Consider the following 26,959-nt stretch of genomic DNA (forward strand, 5'->3'; position numbering starts at 1 on the left):
GCAGACTGAGAGACAGCTTTTTCCACCAGGCCATCAGACTGCTGAACACGTCATAGACACCTCACCCTCACTACTGGAACTTCAACATTATGCACTCCATACTGTACATTAATGCCACTGTTTTGCACATACCTACCTCTGTATATTTTATATTTTATATATCTTATTTTATTGTTTACTCTATTTCATTTGTAAAACATGTATATACACACTCACACACACACACACACACACACACACACGTAGAAAAACATATTTAGTACACACATTCAGTAATGTATATACCTTTATATATGGTACATATATTTATTACTTTTTAGATTAACCATTTTTTATATTTTGCTTGTTGCACGTTATTGTATTTTGCACAACTCTGTTGCTTGTGAAGCTTGCACACAAGAATTTCACTCGCATGTACTGTACCAGTGTACCTGCACATGTGACGTGACAATAAAGGTGATTTGATTTGATTTGATTTGATTTGATTTAAAAAAATAGTTGTTTTCTTTTACAATCATTCATCTTAGCAGTAGGATTTACATTAAAAGAGAAACAAATTAAGTTTGAGTGAAAATATACATTTTTGCACTCTCTGGTCAACTGACTCAGTGACTCAAATGACTCAAGAAACCCGATTCACTTTGGTGAGTGACTCATTAAAACTCGATTCAGTAAAAAGAATCGAATTTACCATCACTACTGCAGCCACTGTGGAGCTCCACAGTAACCGGATACACGTGACCTCCACAGAAGCCATAAACAGGCATGGATACCGTGGAAGTCTTGCAAGTTGATCGCAAAGGTTGGGACAGAGTCTTTATTAAATAAATTTGCCGTTAGTGATTTCATAATTCTAGGAATCGTCTAGTTTTCTTACAATGATCATGTTGCCACTTTTTTTGCGTTACAACAACATTCCTTCTTTTTTAAATTTTTTTTTCATCGTGCTCCATGGCAGAGAAACACACAGATATGCTTTTTCCTTGGCCTGGTTTAAGTAAGAGAGCTGGATTAACGGCTTCTGTGGGCGAGAAGAAGAAAAAAACACATTTTGCATTAGAATATGATTTATTGTTGGCGTCAGAGATGCAAAATAACGAATACTTCAATACTGTACTTAAGTAGAATTTTCTGGTATCTTTACTTTACTGCTGTACTTTTTTGTGCCTACTGTATACCAGTGGCGGAGCGGGGGGGTGGGGGGGGCTTACTGAGCTTAAGCCTGGGTTGTTCTTTCAGAAGCCCGGGGTCTTTTGGAGTGTAATTTTTTCATAGTTAGATGCCTGACTGACAACTGTATAAAACAAAAACTACACACAATATTCGAAGCACATAGTCCACACTGTGGGAATTTACGACTCTGTGTAAATCCCCCCTAATATTGGTATGATCCGAGCTCAGGCACTAAGCGACTGAGCGAGGGGGCGGGGGAGCCGCTGCCTCGAGTGCGCTGTTGGAGAAACGCAGCCAGGCAGACAGAGGAGAACTGAAGTCTGACCAGGTACCAAAGCGAATCATTCATACTGTACAAATAATATAAATATGACGGTGTATCACGAAAGATTGATATCAAACTGATCACTTGACCCATATTACGTTACTTGTTCTTCAAGTGAATCAACAAATGGCGAAATGAAAAGCCGAACAACAACAATACTGTTTCTTTAGAGCAGGGGTCCCCAATCTCAGTCCACGAGGGCCGGTGTCCCTGCAGGTTTTAGATGTGTCCTTGATCCATCACAGCTGATTTAAATGGATAAATTACCTCCTCAACATGTCTTGAAGTTCTCCAGAGGCCTGGTAATGAGCTAATCATGTGATTCAGGTGTGTTGACCCAGGGTGAGATCTAAAACCTGCAGGGACACCGGCCCTCGTGGACTGAGATTGGGGACCCCTGCTTTAGAGAGTCTTAGCTTACATGTGTGTTTATTTCATATTTTCAGTTGTTTCCCTCCACGGCTAAATAGTGTTTCAGTAATGTACTGATATACAAGAATGGACATAAGGAGCTTCTTTCAAAGAAAAAACTCAGGTAGATGTTATTTTATATATTATGCTTTGTATGTTGTTCAGTATATTTCTATGCAAAACAAGAGGAATTTCAATACACAGCAGTATATTCACAGTTTAAACCAGATATTTACATACACTTTATGGAAAACACAAGAACATTTTTTGACTGTACAACATCAATTTAGAGTAAACTTGTTTTGTTTTGGATAAATAAATATTGAAATATCTTTTGAATTAGTTAAATGTCAGAATAAAGAGAGAGAGAGCTGTTTATTTTTTATCACTTTCATCAAATTTAGGAGTACATATACACTAAGTTTATTGTTAATTAATAAGAAAACTCCAGACGATTCCATTCTGAGTTGAAGAAGCTTCTGATAGGTTAGTAGAGTCCATGTGAGTAAATTGGTGGCACACCTGTGGATGCATATAAGGCAAAACACAGAGCCTGTTTCTGTGACATGGAAAAATCAAGAGATGTCAACCAAAACACCAGGAACAGAATTGTGGAGCTCCATAAGTGTGGCTCAATTTTGAATACAATTTGGTGCCATTTGCAATTAAGAAATACAGATAGTTTCTCTCTTTACTCTTAAAGTTAACAAATATGTTTTTATATTTATCAATCTAAAAAAAATAAACATTTAGTCTGATTTGATGTTACAATTAAAAAAGTGTTTGTGTTTTGATCTGAAGAGTTTGTAAATATCTGGTTTCAACTGTATATTTGATGATGTTGGTGTTTGGTTTGACTGTCAGCACAAAGAGGGAGAGAGATGGAACAAGAGCAGGTGAGACACACATGTTAGTCAAATGGTTGTTTACCAAAAGTATCACTGTATCATAGGTACTCATGTATCTCGTACCTAGTGTTTTCTTTTTAGGTTTGTTATTTTTCAAATTCTATATTTATTAAGTTATGCAGGCTTATGAAGGCTAAATAATTATATAAACTTTTCTGAATCTAAATAGTGTACTTTGGTAGAATTAAAAAATGAGTGTAGTGCAGGTCTATGATGATTTTTAGTGCTACTATCATCTAGTTCTGATTCTGGTTCTGTCTTGGTTAAGTCCTAAGTAGTTCTGATTTTGAACTGTTGTAGTCCTGTTTTAATTCTGGATCAGTTCTGGGTCTGGTTGAATTGGGGTTTAGTCCGCGTGTCTTGATACAGCCTGACTTTGTTCTGCCTTGCTCCTTAATTAAAAAAAACTAGTTTAAGGTGTCCTGCATATGTGATATATATTTTTCCCTATATGAAGTCATTCTTTTTTGAACAAAACTCAAAACAGAGCCAATTAATCTTTCAGTCATTTTTAACCCCCCCCCCCCAAAAAAACAAACAAACAAACAAACAAAAAAAAATCCCACATGCATACTACCCTTTAGGGCTAAGCCCCGGGTGTTTTGATTGTCTGCCTCCGCCTCTGCTGTATACTTCTTTAAACTCTACTTCTCACATTTTAGCACGCGTATCTGTACTTTGTAATCCGTACATTTGTAAATCAGCCCCCCGCACACGTGCTTTGGACGCAAGATTACTTCAAAAAAAGACCCTGTACTTCTTACTTCCACTTTACTAAAAAGTCGAGTCAATGCTTCTACTTTTATTTGATTATTTTTAAACAGAGGTATCTAAACTGTAGGAAGGAACATGTGTACTTTTGACACCTTTCCCAGATAGCAAGACGACATTGAATCTATGTTGATTTTTCATCCGAACCGTCGTATATGGTCGGGGTTGAAATGCCAATGTTGTAACAACATTGAAATACTGTGGTAAACCGACGGTCTTACTATAGAGACGTTGTAATGATGTTGATTCACCGTTGTTTTTTTGTCATTGATATTTGATCTATTTGTAGTCGACCAGGTGACAACAACAACGTCGAGAAAACGATCTATTTATAGTTGACGATCATTCGCCCGGTCACCATCAAAACCATCGATTTGTAGTTGAGCATTAAATTGCATTGCAACTGATCGGGTATAAAGTACCAGAGAAAGTAGATTTATTGTTCATTTGTTATCAATGACTTGGTCTAGTTCACCAGCTTTAAAAAATCGTGTCTACGTGCAATTCATGTATAGTTGACCGAAATTAAAGCAGCGATCACTTGGACTATTCCGCAGCACCCCTCTCACATTGGTACATCCCCCCAGGTATTCATTGTCTTCTACAGTAGAGCGGGACATTCGATTTACTCTCAGCGGAATTGACCGGAGAAGGCATCAGTTCATGCACTGCACTGGCCTGCACCACGATTAGTATAAGGTAAGAATGAATGATTTTTTTCCTACTCGTTATTTCCATGTTTGCATTTGAATAATAGTAAAAACTCGTTAATGTTGTACATTAACGAGTTTTTTACTGTTATTTACGTTGCTCCCACAAAATGTGGGAGCCCGAAATTGTGTCTACACGGGGCGACCGTGGCTCAGGGGGTTGGGAAGGGCACCTGTAACCGGAAGGTCGCCGGTTCGATCCCCGGCCTCTCTGTCCTGGTCGCTGTGTCCTTGGGCAAGACACTTTACCCTACCGCCTACTGGTGTTGGCCAGAGGGGCCGATGGCGCGATATGGCAGCCTCGCTTCTGTCAGTCTGCCCCAGGGCAGCTGTGGCTACAACAGTAGCTGCCTCCACCAGTGCGTGAATGAATAATGGTGTTGTAAAGCACTTTGGATGCCTTGAAAAGTGCTATATAAATCCAATGCATTATTATTATTACTTCTTACAATCCGGCAACAAATAAATTGCACTGCGAACAAAGTATATCAACAAAGAAAACATTTTCGTTTCATAATTTCTTCGTTATATTCCTTACAAAGCTAGCTTTAACGCTCGAGGTTTCCTTTGTTCTTGCCGCCGCCTCGGCGCTTGACCCAGACTTTCGCTCTGTAGTTGCTTAGTACTACAAAAATTCTAAATCTGTGATATATGATTGATAAACATAAAGTTAACTGTATAAACGTGTTCAATGACTTTGTTACTTTTGATGATTGGAGAGCACTCGCTTCAATTCGCGCACGAAAACTTTAGACTCAGTTTGAATGCTCACGCGGCATGCCCACGTGACTGTACGCTGCACGCCGCATACATGACTTTCCGTTTGTGCCTTGAATAATGAATAAGGGTACGTCCCCACACGCACCAGCGTATTTTGAAACCGCTGATTTTTCTATGCGTTTGCACCTTTTGTCCACACGTAATGTATGTCTGGCCGTACATTGGGTTTGTATTTCCAGGCACATTTCACGAAGCAGAACGCAGTCTTCAGAGATATCCACGTGAACGCTGTGATACGTCTGACCTTCAGTCCGAAGAAGAAACCCAGACCAGTCTTAAAAGAAAGCACAAGTAAAACCTTTTTATTCGCAAACATATCTTTGATTGTTAAGAATTTATGATCTTGTCTTTTATACATATCTGTGGTGCTTGCATACTGCAATATCACCACATAATATAGTCCAAAAAGTGGAAGTTTGTAAACTTTTTAAAAATGCAAAGCCGTGTACACTTGTGCACTTCAAAAATTCATTGTATACTGTACCTTCTTGCACGTCTCTGTTTCCTGTGTGTGTTGTTAGAAATCAAACTAACTTTAGGAAACAATATGCCAAAAGCATATTTACAATTACTTAAGACCGTTTTTAATTTCTTTTCTTTAGACCAAATCCCCTGTACACATATACGGACTCAGAGGATGAGCAGGGTCAGTTGGGTTGAGTTGGGTCAACGTCACACTTCAACGTTGATTCAATGACGTCGCCTGATATTGACTCAACATTGTTTCAATGTTTCCTTGCTATCTGGGTTGGTTATCGTCAACACTGTAAATTTCGTCACAAACAGATTTATATATTTATCAATACTTCTATTCGTTATTCTATTCTGTACAGCTTTTTTTATTGCCCAGATTTTAGTTAGCCCCTGTTCAATTGACTGTTATACAGGGAGTGCAGAATTATTAGGCAAATGAGTATTTTGCCCACATCATCCTCTTCATGCATGTTGTCTTACTCCAAGCTGTATAGGCTCGAAAGCCTACTACCAATTAAGCATATTAGGTGATGTGCATCTCTGTAATGAGAAGGGGTGTGGTCTAATGACATCAACACCCTATATCAGGTGTGCATAATTATTAGGCAACTTCCTTTCCTTTGGCAAAATGGGTCAAAAGAAGGACTTGACAGGCTCAGAAAAGTCAAAAATAGTGAGATATCTTGCAGAGGGATGCAGCAGTCTTAAAATTGCAAAGCTTCTGAAGCGTGATCATCGAACAATCAAGCGTTTCATTCAAAATAGTCAACAGGGTCGCAAGAAGCATGTGGAAAAACCAAGGCGCAAAATAACTGCCCATGAACTGAGAAAAGTCAAGCGTGCAGCTGCCAAGATGCCACTTGCCACCAGTTTGGCCATATTTCAGAGCTGCAACATCACTGGAGTGCCCAAAAGCACAAGGTGTGCAATACTCAGAGACATGGCCAAGGTAAGAAAGGCTGAAAGACGACCACCACTGAACAAGACACACAAGCTGAAACGTCAAGACTGGGCCAAGAAATATCTCAAGACTGATTTTTCTAAGGTTTTATGGACTGATGAAATGAGAGTGAGTCTTGATGGGCCAGATGGATGGGCCCGTGGCTGGATTGGTAAAGGGCAGAGAGCTCCAGTCCGACTCAGACGCCAGCAAGGTGGAGGTGGAGTACTGGTTTGGGCTGGTATCATCAAAGATGAGCTTGTGGGGCCTTTTCGGGTTGAGGATGGAGTCAAGCTCAACTCCCAGTCCTACTGCCAGTTTCTGGAAGACACCTTCTTCAAGCAGTGGTACAGGAAGAAGTCTGCATCCTTCAAGAAAAACATGATTTTCATGCAGGACAATGCTCCATCACACACGCGTCCAAGTACTCCACAGCGTGGCTGGCAAGAAAGGGTATAAAAGAAGAAAAACTAATGACATGGCCTCCTTGTTCACCTGATCTGAACCCCATTGAGAACCTGTGGTCCATCATCAAATGTGAGATTTACAAGGAGGGAAAACAGTACACCTCTCTGAACAGTGTCTGGGAGGCTGTGGTTGCTGCTGCACGCAATGTTGATGGTGAACAGATCAAAACACTGACAGAATCCATGGATGGCAGGCTTTTGAGTGTCCTTGCAAAGAAAGGTGGCTATATTGGTCGCTGATTTGTTTTTGAATGTCAGAAATGTATATTTGTGAATGTGGAGATGTTATATTGGTTTCACTGGTAAAACTAAATAATTGAAATGGGTATATATTTGTTTTTGTTAAGTTGCCTAATAATTATGCACAGTAATAGTCACCTGCACACACAGATATCCCCTAAAATAGCTAAAACTAAAAACAAACTAAAAACTACTTCCAAAAACATTCAGCTTTGATATTAATGAGTTTTTTGGGTTCATTGAGAACATGGTTGTTGTTCAATAATAAAATTATTCCTCAAAAATACAACTTGCCTAATAATTCTGCACTCCCTGTATGAATGCACGGGTGAAAGCAAAGGATTTTCGGAGGTAACACCAACTGGGAAAACTATACTAGACGACACTCCGGTGGAAGCAGAGCTACGGTGGGTAGTCTTTTCCAATAAGGATCACCCTGCTATGGATGAGCTGATTAATGCCCCCCCTAATAGAGGCAGAAAGAGAAGTGTCTCTGTAGCCTCCTATAGTAGGGAGAAATGGAAAGACATCCGACCCAGCCCTACGTAAGTAATTTGCTTTACATCTATTTTGAGTATTAGTCTCCTCAGATAAATAACATCGAATAATAGAAGTTTACAGTCAGAAAGTGTGAGAATAGATTTTCGTAGTGTTAGGGATTTAGTTGTATTTATCATAGTAAAACATTATGTTCATTATTCATTTAAGTGGGTCATAGGTCAAGCTACTAAACATTCACACATAGAGCACACACACACAGAATTGGGAGAATAGGTCAGAGATGTATGTGAGAAGCAGAGGCGACAGAAAGTTGCCGTTAGTGAGATAAGGAGTTGGTAAGCCAAAGCAAGGAGAACATAGTGTGCGAAGAAGTGAGCAGCAAGGACGTGAGATAGGGAGGCAGGAGATAGAGAGGGATCCGCAGGCACCTAGTTTTGAGAAACAAAGGTTGTTGATGTCTCTGTTGTAGAATCATTACCTTGTTTTAGGTTGAATTATACTTCTGATTTAGAAATTGTGAAATTATTACACTGATTTGTATTACACTATACCAGTGTAGGGACTAACGCGTTATTAAGTAACGCGTTACAGTAACTACATTATTATTGTGGTAACGAGCACGGTAACTAGTTATTATGCCAAAACCAGGAACGTGTTACTCGTTACTGGGATTTAGATAGGCTCGTTATTCGTTACTTCGTGTGGTGGCTTCCACAGATTCAATAACATTAGCGGAGTGGTAGAGGCCAGCAGGTGGATGAAGGAAAAGGGAGGCAAGAGGAGAGACCCGAGGCGGCCGCCGGTCCGAGTGTCAGGAGAACTGAACTTCAGGTAAGAAGTTATGACCTGCAGTCTATCGGAGTCAGATATAAACCAAGTTTAGGTGGAGTTTATTTTCGTCATGCTGACTTTTTCGTACTGCGTACTAGCTAGCATGATGGAGTTTCTATACAGCTGGGTGGGTGTAGGGTTGCCAACCGTCCCTTAAAATACGGAATCGTCCCGTATTTAGAAACAAAAGTACACGTCCCGTATTGAGCTAATAAGGGACGCACTTTGTCCCGTAATACAGTGAAAATCACAAAAAGTCTATAAATGTTAATGGATTTAATGCTTTGTTGGAAAACATAATTCCCAGCCCCTCTCCTGCTCTGTGACCAATGAGCTGACAGCACACTTAGCACGAGTATAACAATTCAGATTACCGCTTATCTCATTGGTCGAGGAAAGGTCGCGTGCGGAGAAGATACCGGAAGACAACAGATGACCAGCATGGCCAACAGGGAGACAAACACCGACACTGCGGCGCAAGTCTGGGACGACAGTACACCTTTGACCAACAGTGCTTGTTCCCCTCCTAGAAAGAAAAAAAAGGCTGCAAAAATACAGGGAGGAATGGAAAAATGAAAACAGCTGGCCACGGCAGAAGCAGATATGGTATGTAAAGATTGTTGTTGTTTTTTTTTTAAACCCTCTCTGGTTAAGATTAATATGGGCATGTGCAGTGAATATCAGCGCTATGTGGCCAGAAGTTTGATAATATAATTTCAGAATCAGAATCAGAAACTTTATTGTCATTGTCACAGGTACAACGAAATTAAGAAAGGTCCCCGATCATTGCGTCATCCCTAACAATATCAGAAAATAAATAAAACAATAAAATTTTAATAAATAAAATAAACAAAATAATAAATAAAATAAACAAAATAATAAATAAAATAAACAAAATACTTAAAATACTAAGAAGACATATCAGTAAACATTCACATACATTCCCACATACATGCCTCAGACCGCGAATGGATTAACACAAGAGTGGCATGATGGACATTATTTTGCAGTATTCAGATGTGTTATTGCAGTTGGATAAAAGCTGTGTTTGAGTCTATTGGTCCTTACACTGATTGCCCTGTACTGTCTGCCTGAGGGCAACAGTTCAAACAGGGAGTGGCCAGGATGTGAGGTGTCTTTAATGATGTTTTGGGCCTTTTTGAGACAGTGGATGTTGTGTAGAACTTCCAGCGTGGTGAGTGGGCAGCCAGTGATCTTTTGGGCAGTGTTAATGATCCCTCGTAGTGCTTTCCTCTGCAGCTAGTGTACCATATGCAAATGCAGTAGGTTAGAACACTCTCAATGGTGGCTCTGTAGAAGGACACCAACAAACAAACAACCTTTATTTGTCACATACACAATCATACAGAGTACAACATGTAGTGAAACTCTTGTGTCCGAGCTGCGGACAGACCGCAGACATAGCCGCGCCATTCCAGGGCTTTTGTTTTTAGCATGAGGGGTCTAGCCAGGACCCTTACTGGATACCGGGTGGGAATTGAACTTGTGACTCCCGCTCTGAAGGTGTGTAGTATTACCACTACACTATCCAGCTGCACTAGCTAGCTGCACCAGCAGTCTTTGTGTGATGTTATTCCTCCTGAGAATTCTCAGGAAGTACAGTCTCTGTTGGGCCTTTTTCAGCATCTCGGAGGTGTTCACACTCCAGGAAAGGTTCTCCTCTATATTGACTCCCAGGAAGCGGAAGCTTGCCACCCTCTCTACGCAGTCCCCATTAATGAATAGTGGTTGGATCTCTGCCTTTTTCCTTCTGAAGTCTATTATGAGTTCTTTGGTTTTTGAAGTGTTTAGGAGGAGGTTATTGGCCTTACACCATGACGTCAGCTGCTCCACCTCATCTCTGTACATAGACTCGTCACCCTTGGAAATAAGCCCCACCACAGTGGTGTCGTCTGCGAATTTCACAAAGATGTTGCTGTGGTGGCGAGGAGTGCAGTCGTGTGTGTAGAGAGAGTAGAGCAGTGGACTGAGCACACAGCCCTGGGGTGAGCCAGTGCTGAGACTCAGGGCTGAGGATGTGTGATGGCCAACTCTGACTCTCTGTCTACGGCCCGAGAGGAAGCTATAGATCCACATGCAGGTGCTGTATGGAAGCCCCAGGTCTTGTAATTTGTTTTGTGTAATAAACAACTGCAAGGATAGATGATTACAACGAATAGATGACTAATACATTAAAGTAATACATAGATGAATAATGATGATGAGTTATGATGCGTAATCATGGGAACAAGCGGGTTTACAAACAGCAGCAGCTGATTAGCATTAGAAAAGCTGAAATAATACCTCAACTGAAGCCACAAAGCCCGAATAAGTTGACACAGAAGAGACTTCAGTTTCAAGGCAAGGCAGAGATCCTTCCTTCCCACAGTGATTGTGGTCTTTAACAACTCTTTGAAGACTTGATTAGTCTGAGCTGCAATAACACCTCATTTCCCTCTGGGATTAATAAAGTATTATTGAATTGAATATATATAAAGAATACACATTATATTGAAAACATACATATATATGACCATACCCATTTCTTACAAGTTGCATGCGTAATTTATACTTTAAAGTCAGTTGATAAACTACACAAACTACACAGATATACTGTAATATATATATATTTCTATTTTATAGGTGACTGCTGCAGAGGTGACCCATATCTACCACACTGTAAAGCACGGTTTAAGTTATAACTCGGCTGACTGTGCACTCAAACTGACTGTACGAACGCTGAATGACTCCAGTATTGCCAAGAAGATGTCCTGTGGGAGGACGAAAGCTGAAGCAGTTGTCACAGATGTCCTGTCTCCAAAGGCAATAGAAGAGGTGATCAAAAAATTGAAAAGTGGTGCAACTCCACTCCCATTCTCTCTTCACACTGATGCTTCAAATAAGGGAAATCGGAGGATGTTTCCCTTGGCCTTGCAGTTTTTTACACCAGAGGCTGGAGTTGTCAACAAGATATTGGATTTTGTTGAAAATCCAGATGAGTCTGCAGAGGGAATAGTAAAAATAATACAAAGCTCTTGAAAAAGGGGGCTATCCTTAGATCAGGTTTCTGCATTCAGTGCTGACAATGCAAATGTAAATTATGGCATCCACAACTCAGTCTTCACAAAATTGAAAGAGACCAAGTTGACAGAAGATGCTGCTGGAGTTGAGGGAGAGGCAGACATTGTGGAAGTCTACCTGCTCTTCTGTAATAATGTCATGTGTCTGTTTGAAGAAGTGGTGAAAAAACTGGAGAAGAATGTAAATGTCTATTGACCTTTATTCCATCATGGAGTGCTTCCTGAAAAGACTTATTCAGAGAAGAGATGATGGGTTCTACGGGTACCTAACAAGACAAAAGCTCCAGCGTCTCTTGCCATCTGATACTGATGGTGCCAGGCAGGAGTTTACAGCCTTCCTAGACACTGCCATCAGTTATGTCCGGCAGTGGTTTGACTTTTCAGAAGAAAATTGGCTTTTCCACCTGCAGCCCCTCTCTCTAGCATCTGGGAAGATTTCCCTTGATGACATGGAGAAGATCATTGAACGGCTTCACCTGGCTGGCAGGTAAGAAGAAAACATTTGCCAGTGAAATGATAAACCATGTTTTAATAGTATTGATGGTTAAAAATAAATAAATACAATTGATAGATAAAATATATAAATAAAACCATAATCATTAACTTTGTTTGGAGTGTATATCCACACACATGCAATCTTTTATACACTAGTTTACAAATTCAAAGAGTTCATATACTTAATATAAGGATGGATAAATACATAATAAATAAACTATACTCATTGTATTGTTTAAATGCTATACAACGTTATAAACATATACAATACATTTTTTTCCATTTATTTACCACTGTAATTGTTCTATGTACCACTTAGGATTTAGGTCAACTTCTCATCTCTATTGGCAGGTTAAACATCTCTATGGATGAGCTTTATGAAGAGTGTGTCACTGCAACCAGCCTTCTGGAGCACCTCACCAAAGAACATCAGGAGAAGGAAAAATGGCAGTCCGAGGGAACAGCAGAGAAGTGGATGGAAATTCTTCAGGCAGCTGACCTCCCCAATATGCAGGCTGTTGTATCCTTTGTACTCAGCATCCCATCTTCCACTGGGTTTGAGGAGAAGAATAAGTGGACTGATGTGCGGAACAAATGTTCTACTGAGTTAATTAGAAGTGAGCTCATTGTCAGTCTAAATTATGATATGTCTTGCTCAGAGTTTTACTCTGCAGTACTGAAAGACAAACAACTCCTAACTGCAGCAAGAGCTCAAAAAAATACAAATGGAAAAAGTAGTCTCTTTCCACATAATGTGGCATTGAGCTTTTGAGTTCATGAGTTTGTTGGGTTTTTTTTATTTCAACTTTCAGCTACAGTCAAGGCCTTTGAGGCACAAATATTGTGTTTACAGGTGTTCCACAGACTTTGTTTGCACTTTTCTAATTGCACTAAATGTGCGCTGTTACAAGAATGTTTTTCTTTCTATTGTTTTCTATTAATTTATATAATTTTAGGTTAAGCAGGACAGAGTTCTTTGTGTTAATGTTGTCATTTTGCGTTAAAAATAAATGGCTAAATGATCATTTGTTTCCCATGTGTTCATATCACAAAGAATATGCATCTACTTAAATCAACTTCAAGTCAAATGGTTAAAAAAATAATTTCACACACAAAATTCACCACACAGGGAAGGGTGAAGACAATTGGGTCGCCCGGCCCTGGCCATGAGGTGTCCCTTATTTATTTTTCAGGAAGTTGGCAACCCTAGGTAGGTGCTATGTTACTGATGTTGAACTTTATTTTGTTCATACGGTTAATTATTAGAGTTTCCAGCCCTCCCGTAAAAAACAGAATCGTCTGGTATTCAGAGAAAATATTACGCGTTTCGTACTGAGGTGAAAAGGAACACACTTTGTCCCAGACTTCAGCTACAATGAAAAAGACACAAAGCTGGAGTTATTCTGTGTTTACGTTGCAGCTGCCTCTTCTTCTCTCATTCTCTCCTGTTGCTACTTCAATCATGAAACTGATCAATGATCAGCTGATCGGCTTTTCTCTCTTGTTTATTTATCGCTCACTTTGCGCCAGAAAGAGGAAACCAGCGGATGTCGCGCTAAACAACAGCAGCACCTTTAAGCTTGATCAGCTGTTATTAGAATTTATTTAATATTAATTTCTAGTATCAGCTGATGTTTGCTGGAGCCACAGCTGTAAAGCTGCTGGTCATGATATCGGTTTGGATATGTGGTGAGAGGGAAACATGCAGATGAAACCAGGAGATGTCCTTACTGAATCATCAGAGCTGAACAGGTGATGGAGAAACAGGTTTACCTTTTAGGTGACATGGATGAGTTGAAGGGAAGTTATGAGCTGTTTCTGAGAGACAAATAACACCAGGATCCTTTTCTAAGTAGCTGACAGCTGGTAACTGTGCAGGGGCGGGTCTAGCAAAGTGTTGCCAGGGGGGCAGGTAGGGCATTAACAGGGAGAGGGGGGGACAAGGAAATACTTTTCTTTATTATTCTCATTTAAAATGTCTCGCTTTTAAAAAAATAATTATCTGAGTCTTACAACAAACAATTGATAGCTTGATACATATATACCATCAGAACAGTGTACATCACTGTCACTACAGTGTTTGTTTTCATTCAAAGGCTTTATGATTTTTCCTATAATGGCGGGCCGGTCTCTAGTCAAAATGCCCGGGACGATTGTTTTGTCCCAGTCCAGCCCTGTATGCAGCTCATCTGCAGTCTGGTGTTACCTACATCTTCCTATTCAGAAGGCAGAATTTCCAAGTTCTGAGTACAATCAAAAGCACCACGACTGCAGTTTTTGTGTTGGATGTAAAAAGCAGGCTAGAATCATGGCGGCGGTCAACGACGGTCCAGGCGTGGGATTTCTCTCGTGGAAATGTGCACATTATTTTTTCCTTTCTATTGGTAGGTGGCACAGTGCACTTGTGGCAAGTAAGCAAGCTAGAAGACTGGCAATCTGGCTGGGTATCCAGTTACGGAAGCAACACATTAACAAGAGAATTCTGAGTAAATCCAAAGTTACTTTCCCTAGTAACTAGTTACTTTGAAAGTAACGAGTAACTTGAAGTAACTGAGTTACTTTTTATAGAAGTAAAAAGTAATGTAACTAAGTTACTAATTTAAAGTAACTTACCCAACACTGCACTATACTGCTGATTTATTATTGTGAATGAATTACACTGTTTTATGGTACTTCATACTGCTGATTTATAAAGAAATACTGTTTGTAGAGAATCATGGCCTTGCTTTTCTGGTTACAAAGCAAACAGAACATACTGCACAGGAGATTCTCCCTCATCTCACACAGATGGAGAAAAACAGGAAGCCAAGGTCGTAACTGAGGCTCACTGAGAGACAGAAAGAACGTCGATGTTTAAGTTTTTTATGACTTTGGAGGGGGCCGAGGCTATAAAGAGTTTGTGTAACTGCCAGACACTTCCAGATCTGCTGACCACCCTTTCATGCACATCTCCCGTCCAGACGTTTGTATTGCTCAAAGTTTTGTATGGAATAAATAGAATTGTATTGATTAAAGAGATTGTTGATTGAGCATTAAACACCGAGTATTGTTCTTCCTTCAGCCCGAAGATCAAAGAATTGGGGTTTTTAACAAAAGATATAGGAAAAAGAAAGTTGACTATCTATTAAAGATGGACTATGACATTTTCTGTTTACAAGAGATGAGACTGAAAAGTGACAATGATATATCTGCCCTAAATCGAATATGGTGTCCGGGGCACTCTATAATTTCAATTGGGGAGGATAGTGCCGATGGAGTTGGGATAATCTTTAAAAACTCAAATGTGAACATAATCGAACAAAGAGACATTATTCCTGGAAGACTCCTTTTAGTTGACTGTTTTTATCATGGTCAGAAAATGCATGCATGGTCATTAATGTATATACTGCACCTAAAAGGACAAAAAAATGTGGTTGTTAAAAAAATGAAGCAGCTCTTGGAAGGTTTTAATCTAATATTATGTGGTGATTTTAACATTGTAACAGAAGAGAGTGATAGAGCTGCTACATCACCTTTTAAGATCAGTTGTGAAGATAAGGTTTGACACAAATGTCAAAACTAGAATAGAGAGAATTGATATTTCTTCAATTTGTGCCATACATTAAGACACTTTTATGACTGATCATTCTGATCATATGATTGTCAAGGCTACAATGCAGTATAGCCTTCATCTTAAAAGTTTTTGGAAATTAAACACGGCTTGCTTTAGGAATTTAGCACTAATACAAGAATTAAAGCTCGAAATTAAAAAGATAATTCAATGAAAAGTTCTGGTAAGCTCTGAGATACAACTGTGGGATTTACTAAAAAGCCAACTGAAGGATTTCTTGAAATTTAAATGTTGGGAGCTAAATCATGCTAAGAATATGAAATATAATGAGGAAGTAAAAACATACATAAAATTAAAATGTCAGAAAATGAAAAATGAAGAAGAGGAACATCAGATGGAGGAACTGAAAAAAGGAATGGAATTGATACATAATGAATTATTATTTAATGGCAGGATGTGATGGAAATGGAAACACCGATTTTGTTATTGTTTCTGGTCAGAGGAGATGTGGTAGCAACTTTATCCCCTCTGTTAGAGATGGTAGTGAAAAACTAATTGTGAATGAGAGCGAGAAAATACACGTTATCAGAGAGCTATGCTCTTCTATGTTTTTGGCATTATCTTCAGAGAACAATGCTTTGAGAGCGTTGTTAAATGTTACTGAATCTTTTGAGCCTTCAGTTTTTGATCCACTCCTAGGAGTAATAAGAAAAGAAGAGATCGTGGCTGCCATAGAACAATTGAAAAATAACAAATCCCCAGGTCTCGGTGGTCTTCCAGCTGAGTTTTAGAAGTTAGGTATAGAGGAGGTAAATAAACTTTTAACCGCAGTATTAAATTTAGGACTTTAAAAGAGAATTATGTGACTCTTTCTATTGTGGCCTTATGTGTTTATTTGTCATGGTCCTAGGTCATGTGACCCAGTATTCTGAGTTTCTTGGTGTTTTTGTTATTCCTTTCAGTCTAGTTTCATTTCAGTTTAGTTACATTCTGCCATGTTTCATGTCCAAGTTTTCTTTGTTTGTCAAGTTCAAGTCATGTCTGTCTCCTTATGTTTCCTGTTTTATTTTGAAAGAGCTTTGTTTTGTGTTTATTGTATTTAGTTTCACGTTTCCTGTCATTATGTTAATTGTTGTCAGCTGTTTTCCCCATGTGATTCTACCTCCCTTGATCATTCCTTATGTGTATTTAGTCTGTGTGTTTCCACTCTGTCAGATCGTCTGTTAACCTCACCACAGTTTTCATAGGTTTACCTCCTTGTTTCACTGTGTTTCCTAGTTTACTCAGTGTTCATAGTTTTGTCATAGTTCTTTCACTGAGTGTCACAGCCTTCTGTTAACACAGTGTTCATAGTCTCTTTGGTTTCCCTAGTTTCATGTTTTTCTTCTGCAATCAGCCACAATAAAGGCTCGCTTTATTTTTGAAACTACGTTTTGTCTCCACCGTGTCTGCATCTGGGTCTACCTCATTCTTCACACCGGCGCACCCCGACATGACATTTGTTATATAAAAAAAGGTGATAAAAGTAACATAAATAATGACAGAAAATTAACAACAATGAACGCTGATTATAAAATATTAGCTAAAATAATAATGAATAAGCTGGAAGAGGTATTAGATAAAATTATTGTGAAGGAACAGACATTTGCCATAAAGGGACGCCAACTGTGGGATAATCTGTGAACCCTGAGAGAGGTAATATACTCCAGAAGAGACTCTGACCTTTTTATTCAAGGTTTAGATCAAAAGAAGCCATTTGATTATCTTTCACACTCATATATATGGGCAGCTATGAAGGCATATGGGATGTCTGAAAGTTTTATTACAATGGCTAAATTGTTGTACAAAAAATCCATTATATAAATTAAGGTAAATGGAAGTCTGACTGAACAGCACCATGCCTCGTGTGGAGTGAAACAGGGATGCCCTTTGAGTGCTGGTCTGTATGTTTTAGCCATCAATCCACTCCTAAAACTAATCAATAAGGATCCTAATATTAAGGGATACTGTTTAAGTGAATCTTAGAAAGTAACAGCCATGGCCTATGCTGATGATGTTAAAGTTATTATTAGGAAGTAGAATTAGATATGAATGAATATGAATTGGCATCAGGGGCTTAATTAAATCAGTGGAGAAATGGGACAATAAAAACGCCAATTATAAAGCGCGAGTTAATATAGTCAAAACCCATATAGTATCCAGACTACTTTTTCTCACTATGGTTTTTTCTCCCCCTGATAAAAAACAATCATGCTTTTAAACAAAATCTGCCAAAAAATAATATGGGAAACAAATAGAGAGGTAACAAAAAGAATCTTGATGTATAAAAGTAAAGAGTGTGGTGGATTGGGTGTGCCCGACCTTAACATTGCTTTGAGAATTCCTTTTATCAAAAATGTTTTTAGTGCCCTTAATAGAGGAACACCTTGGATTAAGGGAAATGAAACACAATGGGATAGATTAAAAGGTAGGGCTAGATCGAAAATACCCTATTATAAACTTCTTTTTGGTGACATTACTGAGCGGTGGAATGATCTAACTATTAACTGGACACAAACATGCACTAAACAAGTTTATAATGTAATTAATTTAAAAAATTAATGAGGAACAAATAAAATATTAAGACGCTGACGTAGATGAATATCCTATGAACATAGTGGTGGCAGTGTGATGCCTTGGGCCTCCATGGCTGCCAGTGGCACTGGGACACTAGTGTTTAAGAGATACACTTCCTGCTCACATCCAGCTAAATCCAGTCAAATTGATGGTGTTTCATAATACAGATGGACAAGGACCCAAAATATACAGCTAAATCAACCCAGGATTTTAATAAAGAAAAGAAGTGGAATATTCTTGAATGGCCAAGTTAGTCACCTGATCTTAACCCAATTGAGCATGCATTTCACTTGTTGAACACTAAACATCAGACAGAAAGGGCCACAAGCAAATAGCAATTGAAAGACGCTGCAATAAAGGCCTGGCAGAGCATTAAAAAGGAGGAAACCCAGCATTCGGTGATGTCCACGAGTTCAAGACTTCAGGCTTTCACAGCCAGCAAAGGGTTGGTGTTCGCCCTCTCTGCAGTAGAGTATCACTTCTTGTTACTGTTCCAACACACAGTGGTGTTTTTGTATAGCTTATCTGAGTAGCCAATTTAATGTAAAACATATATATAACTTCTTATTTGATAGTTTAATCTTCACGTGCTTCATCCAAAGGACACCCTCTGTTGAATCACTCGCTAATTATAGTCACGGATTCACTCACTGGGTCTCTAGGGATTAGCTCTTAGCAGCATGGCCTCTTCGAGTATCCTTCCTCCACTTTCCTACTCATTGTGTCAGATGTTTAGTTACTCCTCGGCCTCCTTTAGTAATAATCATACTTTTAATAAATGTATACTATCTGCACCTCTGGAGGCCAGGACCACTGAATTGAAGACTTGTGTTCATATCCTTGAAAAACCCATAGATGTTCATGCCCCTGTAGCCAGTGCAGCCGAAGATAGTGTAGGCCCAGTCAGCTCTCCCCTGGAAGACTGTCCCGAACATCCAGGAAAACAGGATAGGTGGGTAACGGTGAGGAGGAAGCATAATCTTAAACAGAAGCCCCTAAACTCTGACATTTGGTAATTGGCGATGCTGTTCTGAGACGTTAAACTAGAGACACCAGCAACCATAGTCAATTGTCTTCCAAGGCACCAACCTGGGCCTTACACACAGTTTTTTAACCGATTTAATGCTCAGCTCAGATAAAATAATCAATGTGGGTGTTTTTAACATCCATGTAGACACTAAAAATGACAGCTTTAACAAAGCATCAATTACCTTCTCTTAATATATAAAAGAACCCACCCACCACTTTAATCACACTCTAGATCTTGTTTTAACATATGGCATAGAAACTGAACATTTAACAGTGTTTCCTGAAAACCCTCTGCTGTCTGATCATTTCCTGATAACATTTACATTTACAATAATTGATTACACAGCAGTGGAGAGTAGACTTAATAACAGTAGATGTCTTTCTGAAAGTGCTGTAACTAAGTTTAAGAATATAATCCACCCACTGTTATCATCTTCAATGCCCTGTACCAACATAGAGCAGAGCAGCTATCTGAACGCTACTCCAACAGAGGTCGATTATCTTGTTAATAATTTTACCTGTAGTTAAACCTTTACTCAAAAAGCATCTGTAGACCCAGCTGTCTTAGCTAATTATAGGCCAATCTCCAACCTTCCTTTCATATCAAACATCCTTGAAAGAGTAGTTGTCAAACAGCTAACAGATCATCTGCAGAGGAATGGCTTATTTGAAGAGTTTCAGTCAGGTTTCAGAGCTCATCACAGCACAGAAACAGCTTTAGTGAAGGTTACAAATGATCTTCTTATGGCCTCTGACAGTGGACTCATCTCTGTGCTTGTCCTGCTAGACCTCAGTGCTGCGTTCGATACTGTTGATCATAATATCCTATTAGAGCGATTAGAACATGCTGTAGGTATTACAGGTACTGCACTGCAGTGGTTTGTATCATATCTATCTAATAGACTCCAATTTGTGGATGTAAATGATACTGCAGATGATATTGTTTCCTTTAGGCAATATCGTCAGAATGTATAGCATACATTTTCACTGCTATGCAGATGACACCCAGCTTTATCTATCCATGAAGCCAGATAACACACACCAATTAGTTAAACTGCAGGAATGTCTTATTTTATTTTATTTTATTTTATTTTATTTTATTTTATTTTATTTTATTTAGGACAGTGCATGTTAATGAACATAAATGTAAAAAAAAATTACATTAATGTAAACATACCAGATTATAGCCAAGGGCTAATTTCCATCTGTTGTCCTTAAACATAGAAAAATAGACATAATAATTCATAAAAATTCATCATTCCTTCATAATAAAAACTCCATCACCAAACTTACACATACACACCATTCTGTTCCCAAATAAAACATTAAAACTATACAACTTATACATGATCACACACTTGAATGTCTTAAAGACATAAAGACCTGGATGGCCGCTAACTTTCTGCTTCTTAATTCAGATCAAACTGAGGTTATTGTACTCGGCCCTGAAAATCTTAGAAATATGGTATCTAAGCAGATTCTTACTCTGGATGGCATTACCTCGGCCTCCAGTAACACTGTGAGGAACCTTGGAGTCATTTTTGACCAGGACATGTCCTTCAACGCACATATTAAACAAATATGTAAGACTGCTTTCTTCCATTTGCGCAACATCTCTAAAATTAGAAATATCCTGTCTCAGAGTGACGCTGAAAAACTAGTTCATGCATTTATTACTTCCAGGCTGGACTACTGTAATTCATTATTATCAGGATGTCCTAAAACTCCCTGAGAAGCCTTCAGCTGATCCAAAATGCTGCAGCAAGGGTCCTGACAGGGACTAGAAAGAGAGAGCAGATTTCTCCTGTTTTGGCTTCCTTCATTGGCTTCCTGTTAAATCCAGAATTGAATTCAAAATCCTGCTCCTCACATACAAGGTCTTAAATAATCAGGCCCCATCTTATCTTAATGACCTTGTAGTACCATATCACCCTATTAGAGCACTTCGCTCTTGCACTGCAGGCCTACTTGTTGTTCCTAGAGTATTTAAAAGTAGAATGGGAGGCAGAGCCTTCAGTTTTCAGGCCCCTCTTCTGTGGAACCAGCTTCCAGTTTGGATTCAGGAGACAGACACTATCTCTACTTTCAAGATTAGGCTTAAAACTTTCCTTTTGCTAAAGCATATAGTTAGGGCTGGACCAGGTGACCCTGAATCCTCCCTTAGTTATGCTGCAATAGACGTAGGGCTGCGGGGATTCCCATGATGCATTGAGTTTTTCCTTCCAGTCACCTTTCTCACTCACTATGTGTTAATAGACCTCTCTGCATCGAATCATATCTGTTATTAATCTCTGTCTCTCTTCCACAGCATGTCTTTCATCCTGTTTTCCTTCTTTCACCCCAAGCGGTCGCAGCAGATGGCCCCGCCCCTCCCTGAGCCTGGTTCTGCCGGAGGTTTCTTCCTGTTAAAGGGAGTTTTTCCTTCCCACTGTCGCCAAAGTGCTTGCTCATAGGGGTCATATGATTGTTGGTTTTTCTCTGTATTTATTATTGTGCTATCTACTGTACAATATAAAGCGCCTTGAGGCGACTTTTGTTGTGATTTGGCGCTATATAAATAAAATTGAATTGAATTGAATTGAATTGACAAATTTGTTCATTTGTATACTCAAAGATGAACTTCTACTCTTCATGTGTAACTTGACACTTGGTTGACTACCCTCTTGCTAGAACCACAGCTGTCTCTGATCGCTGAGGGGAGAGGGTTAGTGTTCACTGCTTTGATCTCAGAGGACAACTTGCTCTGTTACCCTTCATGTCGTCAAGACACACTAAGAAATCTTATAATTGCAGCAATTCAAGTGCCAGCTGAAGATTCCTGTTTGGTGAATATGTACCAGCAATCATAGGAGCTTACTTCTGAAGCATTACTGGGAGCAGCACACCAAGTTAGCACAGTGTCCACTCTGCAGCTGGACTGAATTTCTACAATTCCTATACTGAGTCTGATCCATGAAATCCTGCTGGAAAAGACAGACTGATATCTGAAATGCATACCCTATGCTGTACTCAGCATAGTTTAAAGGCTGTAGGTTGCAGCCATTGCCCTAACACTGTATAAATGTAACAGGCCTCAGTGCTGGTTCTAATAGTCTGAGCTGCTTCCAGCTTTATTTGTGAAGAGCACAGCAGCTTACAAAACACGTAGCTAGCTAGTACAGCTGCGACATAACATTTTCATAAGCTAAGATGGTCTTAAAATAACGGGGCTAAGTGCACTGATGTTAGGTTTTTGAAATGAAATTTTTAAAAGCATTTTAAAAATCAGTTTATTAAATTGGAATTCAAGAATGAATTTACAATTGCAGAATTTATTCTACAATTCATTATTTAAGCACAGAATTCTTTATTTTGATTTGCGTGACTCTTGTGGTCCTCCATATTAACCAAGCAAACTGCTCAGTTTGCCACAAGTTTGTAGCCGTATGCTCCACTACCTCATTGTCTGAAGATATTTATTGATAATGCTGAATTATGAAGATTAAAAAAAGAGATTTCTGAGCCAAAGTGGAGCTCTCAGGATGAACATGGACACTGGAAAGCCAGCTTTCCATGCTGAGCAGTAAACATCCACACATCTGCACAGCAAGAGACCAAATTCACTTTATCAATGAGAGTTAGAGCTGTACTCTACTGCCCTCTGCTGGCTTCTTTGAAAAGGTTTTATTTTTAAAACACTGTAAAAGAAAATCATGGACTTGGTGGACAAATAACAACATAATTACTAGAGATGGCACGATACCACTTTTTTATGTCCGATACCGATACCGATATCATAAATTTGGATATCTGCCGATACCGATATTAATCCGATATAGTGTGTTTTTTAACCAATAAAACTGTTTTTTTAATATCTTGCTGCATTTTGTATAAGTTCATACTCAAGTTTAAATAAACAACAACACTAAAGCTATTCTGTTAAACCTGTATGTAAAAAAATACACTGCACCCAAAATATTTCACAGTTCAGCAACACTGATCAATCTAATAAACTTAAACCTACTCCATCCTCCCTATTCTGGTATTTTAAAGAGTACTTAGCAGAAATATTAAGCAACCTAACTAATAGGGTTGCAAACCCCCAGCAAAAAAAAAAAAAAGGGAACCACCGCCCACCCTCCACCTCATGATGCTTAATCGACATAATCAACTTTAATTTGATGCAGTGTGAAAAAAAAATGCACAGAAATAAATTATTTTTCAAGAATAATTAAATAGATTCAACATCTTTCTTCTACAGAATTGCAGACTGCACAGATGGTAACTTCCCAAAGGAAAAAGTACTACAGCTTACTAGGGTATATTAGACTTAACAGTTACTATATACAGTAATGGACTTCTATACATTTTACATCAGATTAAAACTTTGGGTGTAAGATTCAGATAATTATTTATTAAAAGCTCGACATTTTAAATGAGAATAAGAAAGAAAAGTATGTCTTTGTGCCCCCTTTTCCCTGTTAATGCCCTATCGGCCCCCCTGGCTACACTTTGCTAGATCCGCCCCTGCACAGTTACCAGCCATCAGCTGTAGAAAAGGATCCTGGTGTAGAAAGTAATATTAAATACATTCTAACAACAGCTTATCAAGGTTAAACGTGCTGCTGTTGTTCAGCTGCTGTTTTCCTCCTTGTGGTGCAAAGTGGGCCAAAAACAAAGAAGAGAGACGGACTTGCGACAGAAAAGCCGATCAGCTGATCATTAAGGAGTTTCATGAAGTAGCTGCAGGAAGGTGAGGGAGAGAGAAGAGGCAGACGCTCCACATATCGGTGGTTAAGCTTAACGCAGGTACGCTTTACAAACATTCAGAGATGAACTTACACACTTGCTTTACTTCTCTCTGGGATAACTTCCTCGGAGATGAAATGCTGGATTGCTAGCAAGGCTACAAATACACACAGCCGCTCAATCACGTGAGGCACACTGCTCCGACTGCTATGGTTATGAGCCGAGTTACGCGGTGTCGCAAGTTTTGTGAGGTGCTTTTTTGATATTTAATGGATCAGATTATATTTTTTATTTCTCGCCGATATCCGATCCAGTAATTTACGTCAGTATCAGACCAATACCGATACCTAATATCGGATCGGTCCATCTCTAATAATTACTAGGGGTGGGTTTTAATAATTGATTCATCGATTAAAATCGATTCTGGCTTGGATAACATGAAATCGATTCATTAAAATCCTGAATCGATTTTTTAATATAAATTTATTTTGCCCTAAACGCCAGAATCTCAGGTGAAATCTCACAAAATTTCAACAACCACCAAACAGCTAAGACAGTAAATGAGAGCAGGTACACGGATTCTGCACAAGGACGTAAACACACAGCGCGGACCGCGGATCAGAATCAGTGAGATGTCGGCTTTCTCACCCGACGGGTGCTGCAGCTTTAAGCGGCTGCATGCGCTCCCGCAGACGGCAATCACTTTCTGCCAGACAATCACTTTTTGGCACAACAACTGCACGGACACGGTCGGGGCTGAAAACCGACAGCTTGCTGATTCTGATGTTTCGGCGGGTCCGTGCTTTGTGTTCACGCCCTTTTTGCGCTGATTCTAAAGCTGTTAGTTTTATCTCTCTCCAAACAATACTGACTGACCCAGCAGCAAAAGAAGATCCAAACTATGCTTCACATAAACATCGTCATGAAATCACTCTGACTTTTACTGTTTTGCTTCCACCACGATGCACAGCTCTCTCTCTCTCTCTCTCTCTGTCTGTACTTCAAGAACAGTTTCCCTTCTAAAAATCTGTTTTCTGCATTATTCGCTTGCTTGTTACGCACAAGTCTACCGTTGTTTACAGCGCTGTCGGACGCTGTTTTTTTTTCTTTCGTTTTACATAGAAAACCTAATTTCTGCTGTTCAATACTGAACAAATTTAAACTTTTTAAAATTATGCAAAATGCAAAACGCTTAGCCGTGTCTCTAATAAAACCGCTGTAACGTCAGAGGTAACGTTCATATGTTGATTAATGGTTTTCTTTCGTTTTTGATGTACTGCAGAATATTTTTATAAAATCCCAGGCCAGGAAAACCACCTTCATGTTTTTCTGTGTTTTATCTTCAGCTACTTTGACACAAAGGCATCTGCTGTGAGGCTCACACCTTTGATAAAGTCTTGCGTGTGTCAACTTCCTTTTTATAGATACAAAAATATGTCAATGTACTGATCTGAATTATAATATTTCTGACTGTCAAAATTTCCCAGATTCAAATCGAATTTAATTGAATTGAATCGAATCGGGACCTTGTGAATCGGAAACAAATCGATTCTAGAAATCAGTGACGATACCCAGCCCTAATAATTACCAGACTAGTCTTACAGTCCTGACACCAACACTATATTGTTTAACATTATATTAATTTATTTATTTCTTGTGGTCACTTGGCTGTGAAAAGCTCTGAATAAATACACAGTGCGAACAAGAAGAGCTTAGAGCTCATCCTGGAGAAGCAAATGTGTTTGACTTTACATGCTGAACAGGATTACGAATAGAATGTTGTTTTGGCTTTTTTGTTTTTTTATTTTTTGGGGGGTACTTTCAACCTCTAGTGTTACATTTCAAACTAGAGTGATATCCTCCCTGTGTGTGATCTAAGTTCTCCGTGACAACATCCAGGGAATCACCAAACCGCCGTCTGGCTCGCCGTGGCGGAGTGAAGCGTATCTCTGGTCTGATCTACGAGGAGACCCGCGGTGTGCTGAAGGTGTTTCTGGAGAACGTGATCTGTGACGCCGTCACCTACACCGAGCACGCCAAGCGGAAGACCGTGACCGCCATGGACGTGGTGTACGCTCTGAAGAGACAGGGCCGCACTCTGTACGGCTTCGGCGGTTAAACGCATTCATACTAACTGAAGTAACTAAACGGCTCTTTTAAGAGCCACACACCTCACTGTAAGAGCTTTGTCCTCTGATGTTTTCTGTCCTGTTAATCTTCTAATTATGACAAACCAATACCAACTTTAATTCTGAACATATTTTCATGGCCTTTAACAGTTTGAGCTATTTGTAATGCATGCATATTTTTTCAAACTTAAAATGATTCACAGAGCCATATACTGAACTTCAGAGGGTTACAGACCTAATCAATACTAGTGTTTATCAATACTCACCTCTAGCAGGAGTGTGAACATTCATAGACTAAATAAAAGAAAATCATTAGATTTCACTGATTTCTCAGTTTATTTGTAAATTTTTTCCTACCTGAAATCCGCTTAAAGCAGAAGTGCTTATTTAGTAGTTCTTAAATAACCAACCCACCTTTGATCTAGTAGATGGTTCAAAACTGTGTTCAATTTATTTAAAGGTTTATTTATATTAATTTGTAATTATAGACATGACTGGATGGAGCCCTGTAAAGCTTTTGAAACTTCTTCCTGATCTGTGACTGAAATACCATTTTCACCAATCATATCAATGTAACAATTTTTAATGTGTGATCTAACTACCTGAAATGGTCTTGTTCATTCAATACTGAATTTCAGAGTGTGGGATTAAAAGGAAAAAAAAACAAACCTAAAATGTAAAAGCTCATGGGCTTGATGATGGACAAATAAGAATATCATGACCAGAACAGTCTTACAGTCCTGACATGACCTTCATACAATGAACATTATCTGTCAAAGATATGCTTTTAGTACCTTGATT

At 39.1% G+C, this 26,959-nt stretch overlaps 1 protein-coding gene across 1 annotated transcript; it reads left to right on the forward strand.

The window, feature by feature from the left end:
• Positions 1 to 5,331: 5,331 nt before the first annotated feature.
• On the forward strand, positions 5,332 to 26,212 carry LOC120442143 (histone H4-like; the record flags this gene model as incomplete). The annotated part of the gene is made up of 2 exons (XM_039617931.1): positions 5,332 to 5,369; positions 25,929 to 26,212. Coding segments are annotated over 2 exons (258 nt in total), but the record flags the coding sequence as incomplete, so codon positions are not given.
• Between the last annotated feature and the right edge of the window lie 747 nt (positions 26,213 to 26,959).

Source organism: Oreochromis aureus, linkage group 10 (genome assembly GCF_013358895.1).
Source record: "Oreochromis aureus strain Israel breed Guangdong linkage group 10, ZZ_aureus, whole genome shotgun sequence".
Classification (NCBI taxonomy): Eukaryota; Metazoa; Chordata; class Actinopteri; order Cichliformes; family Cichlidae; genus Oreochromis; species Oreochromis aureus.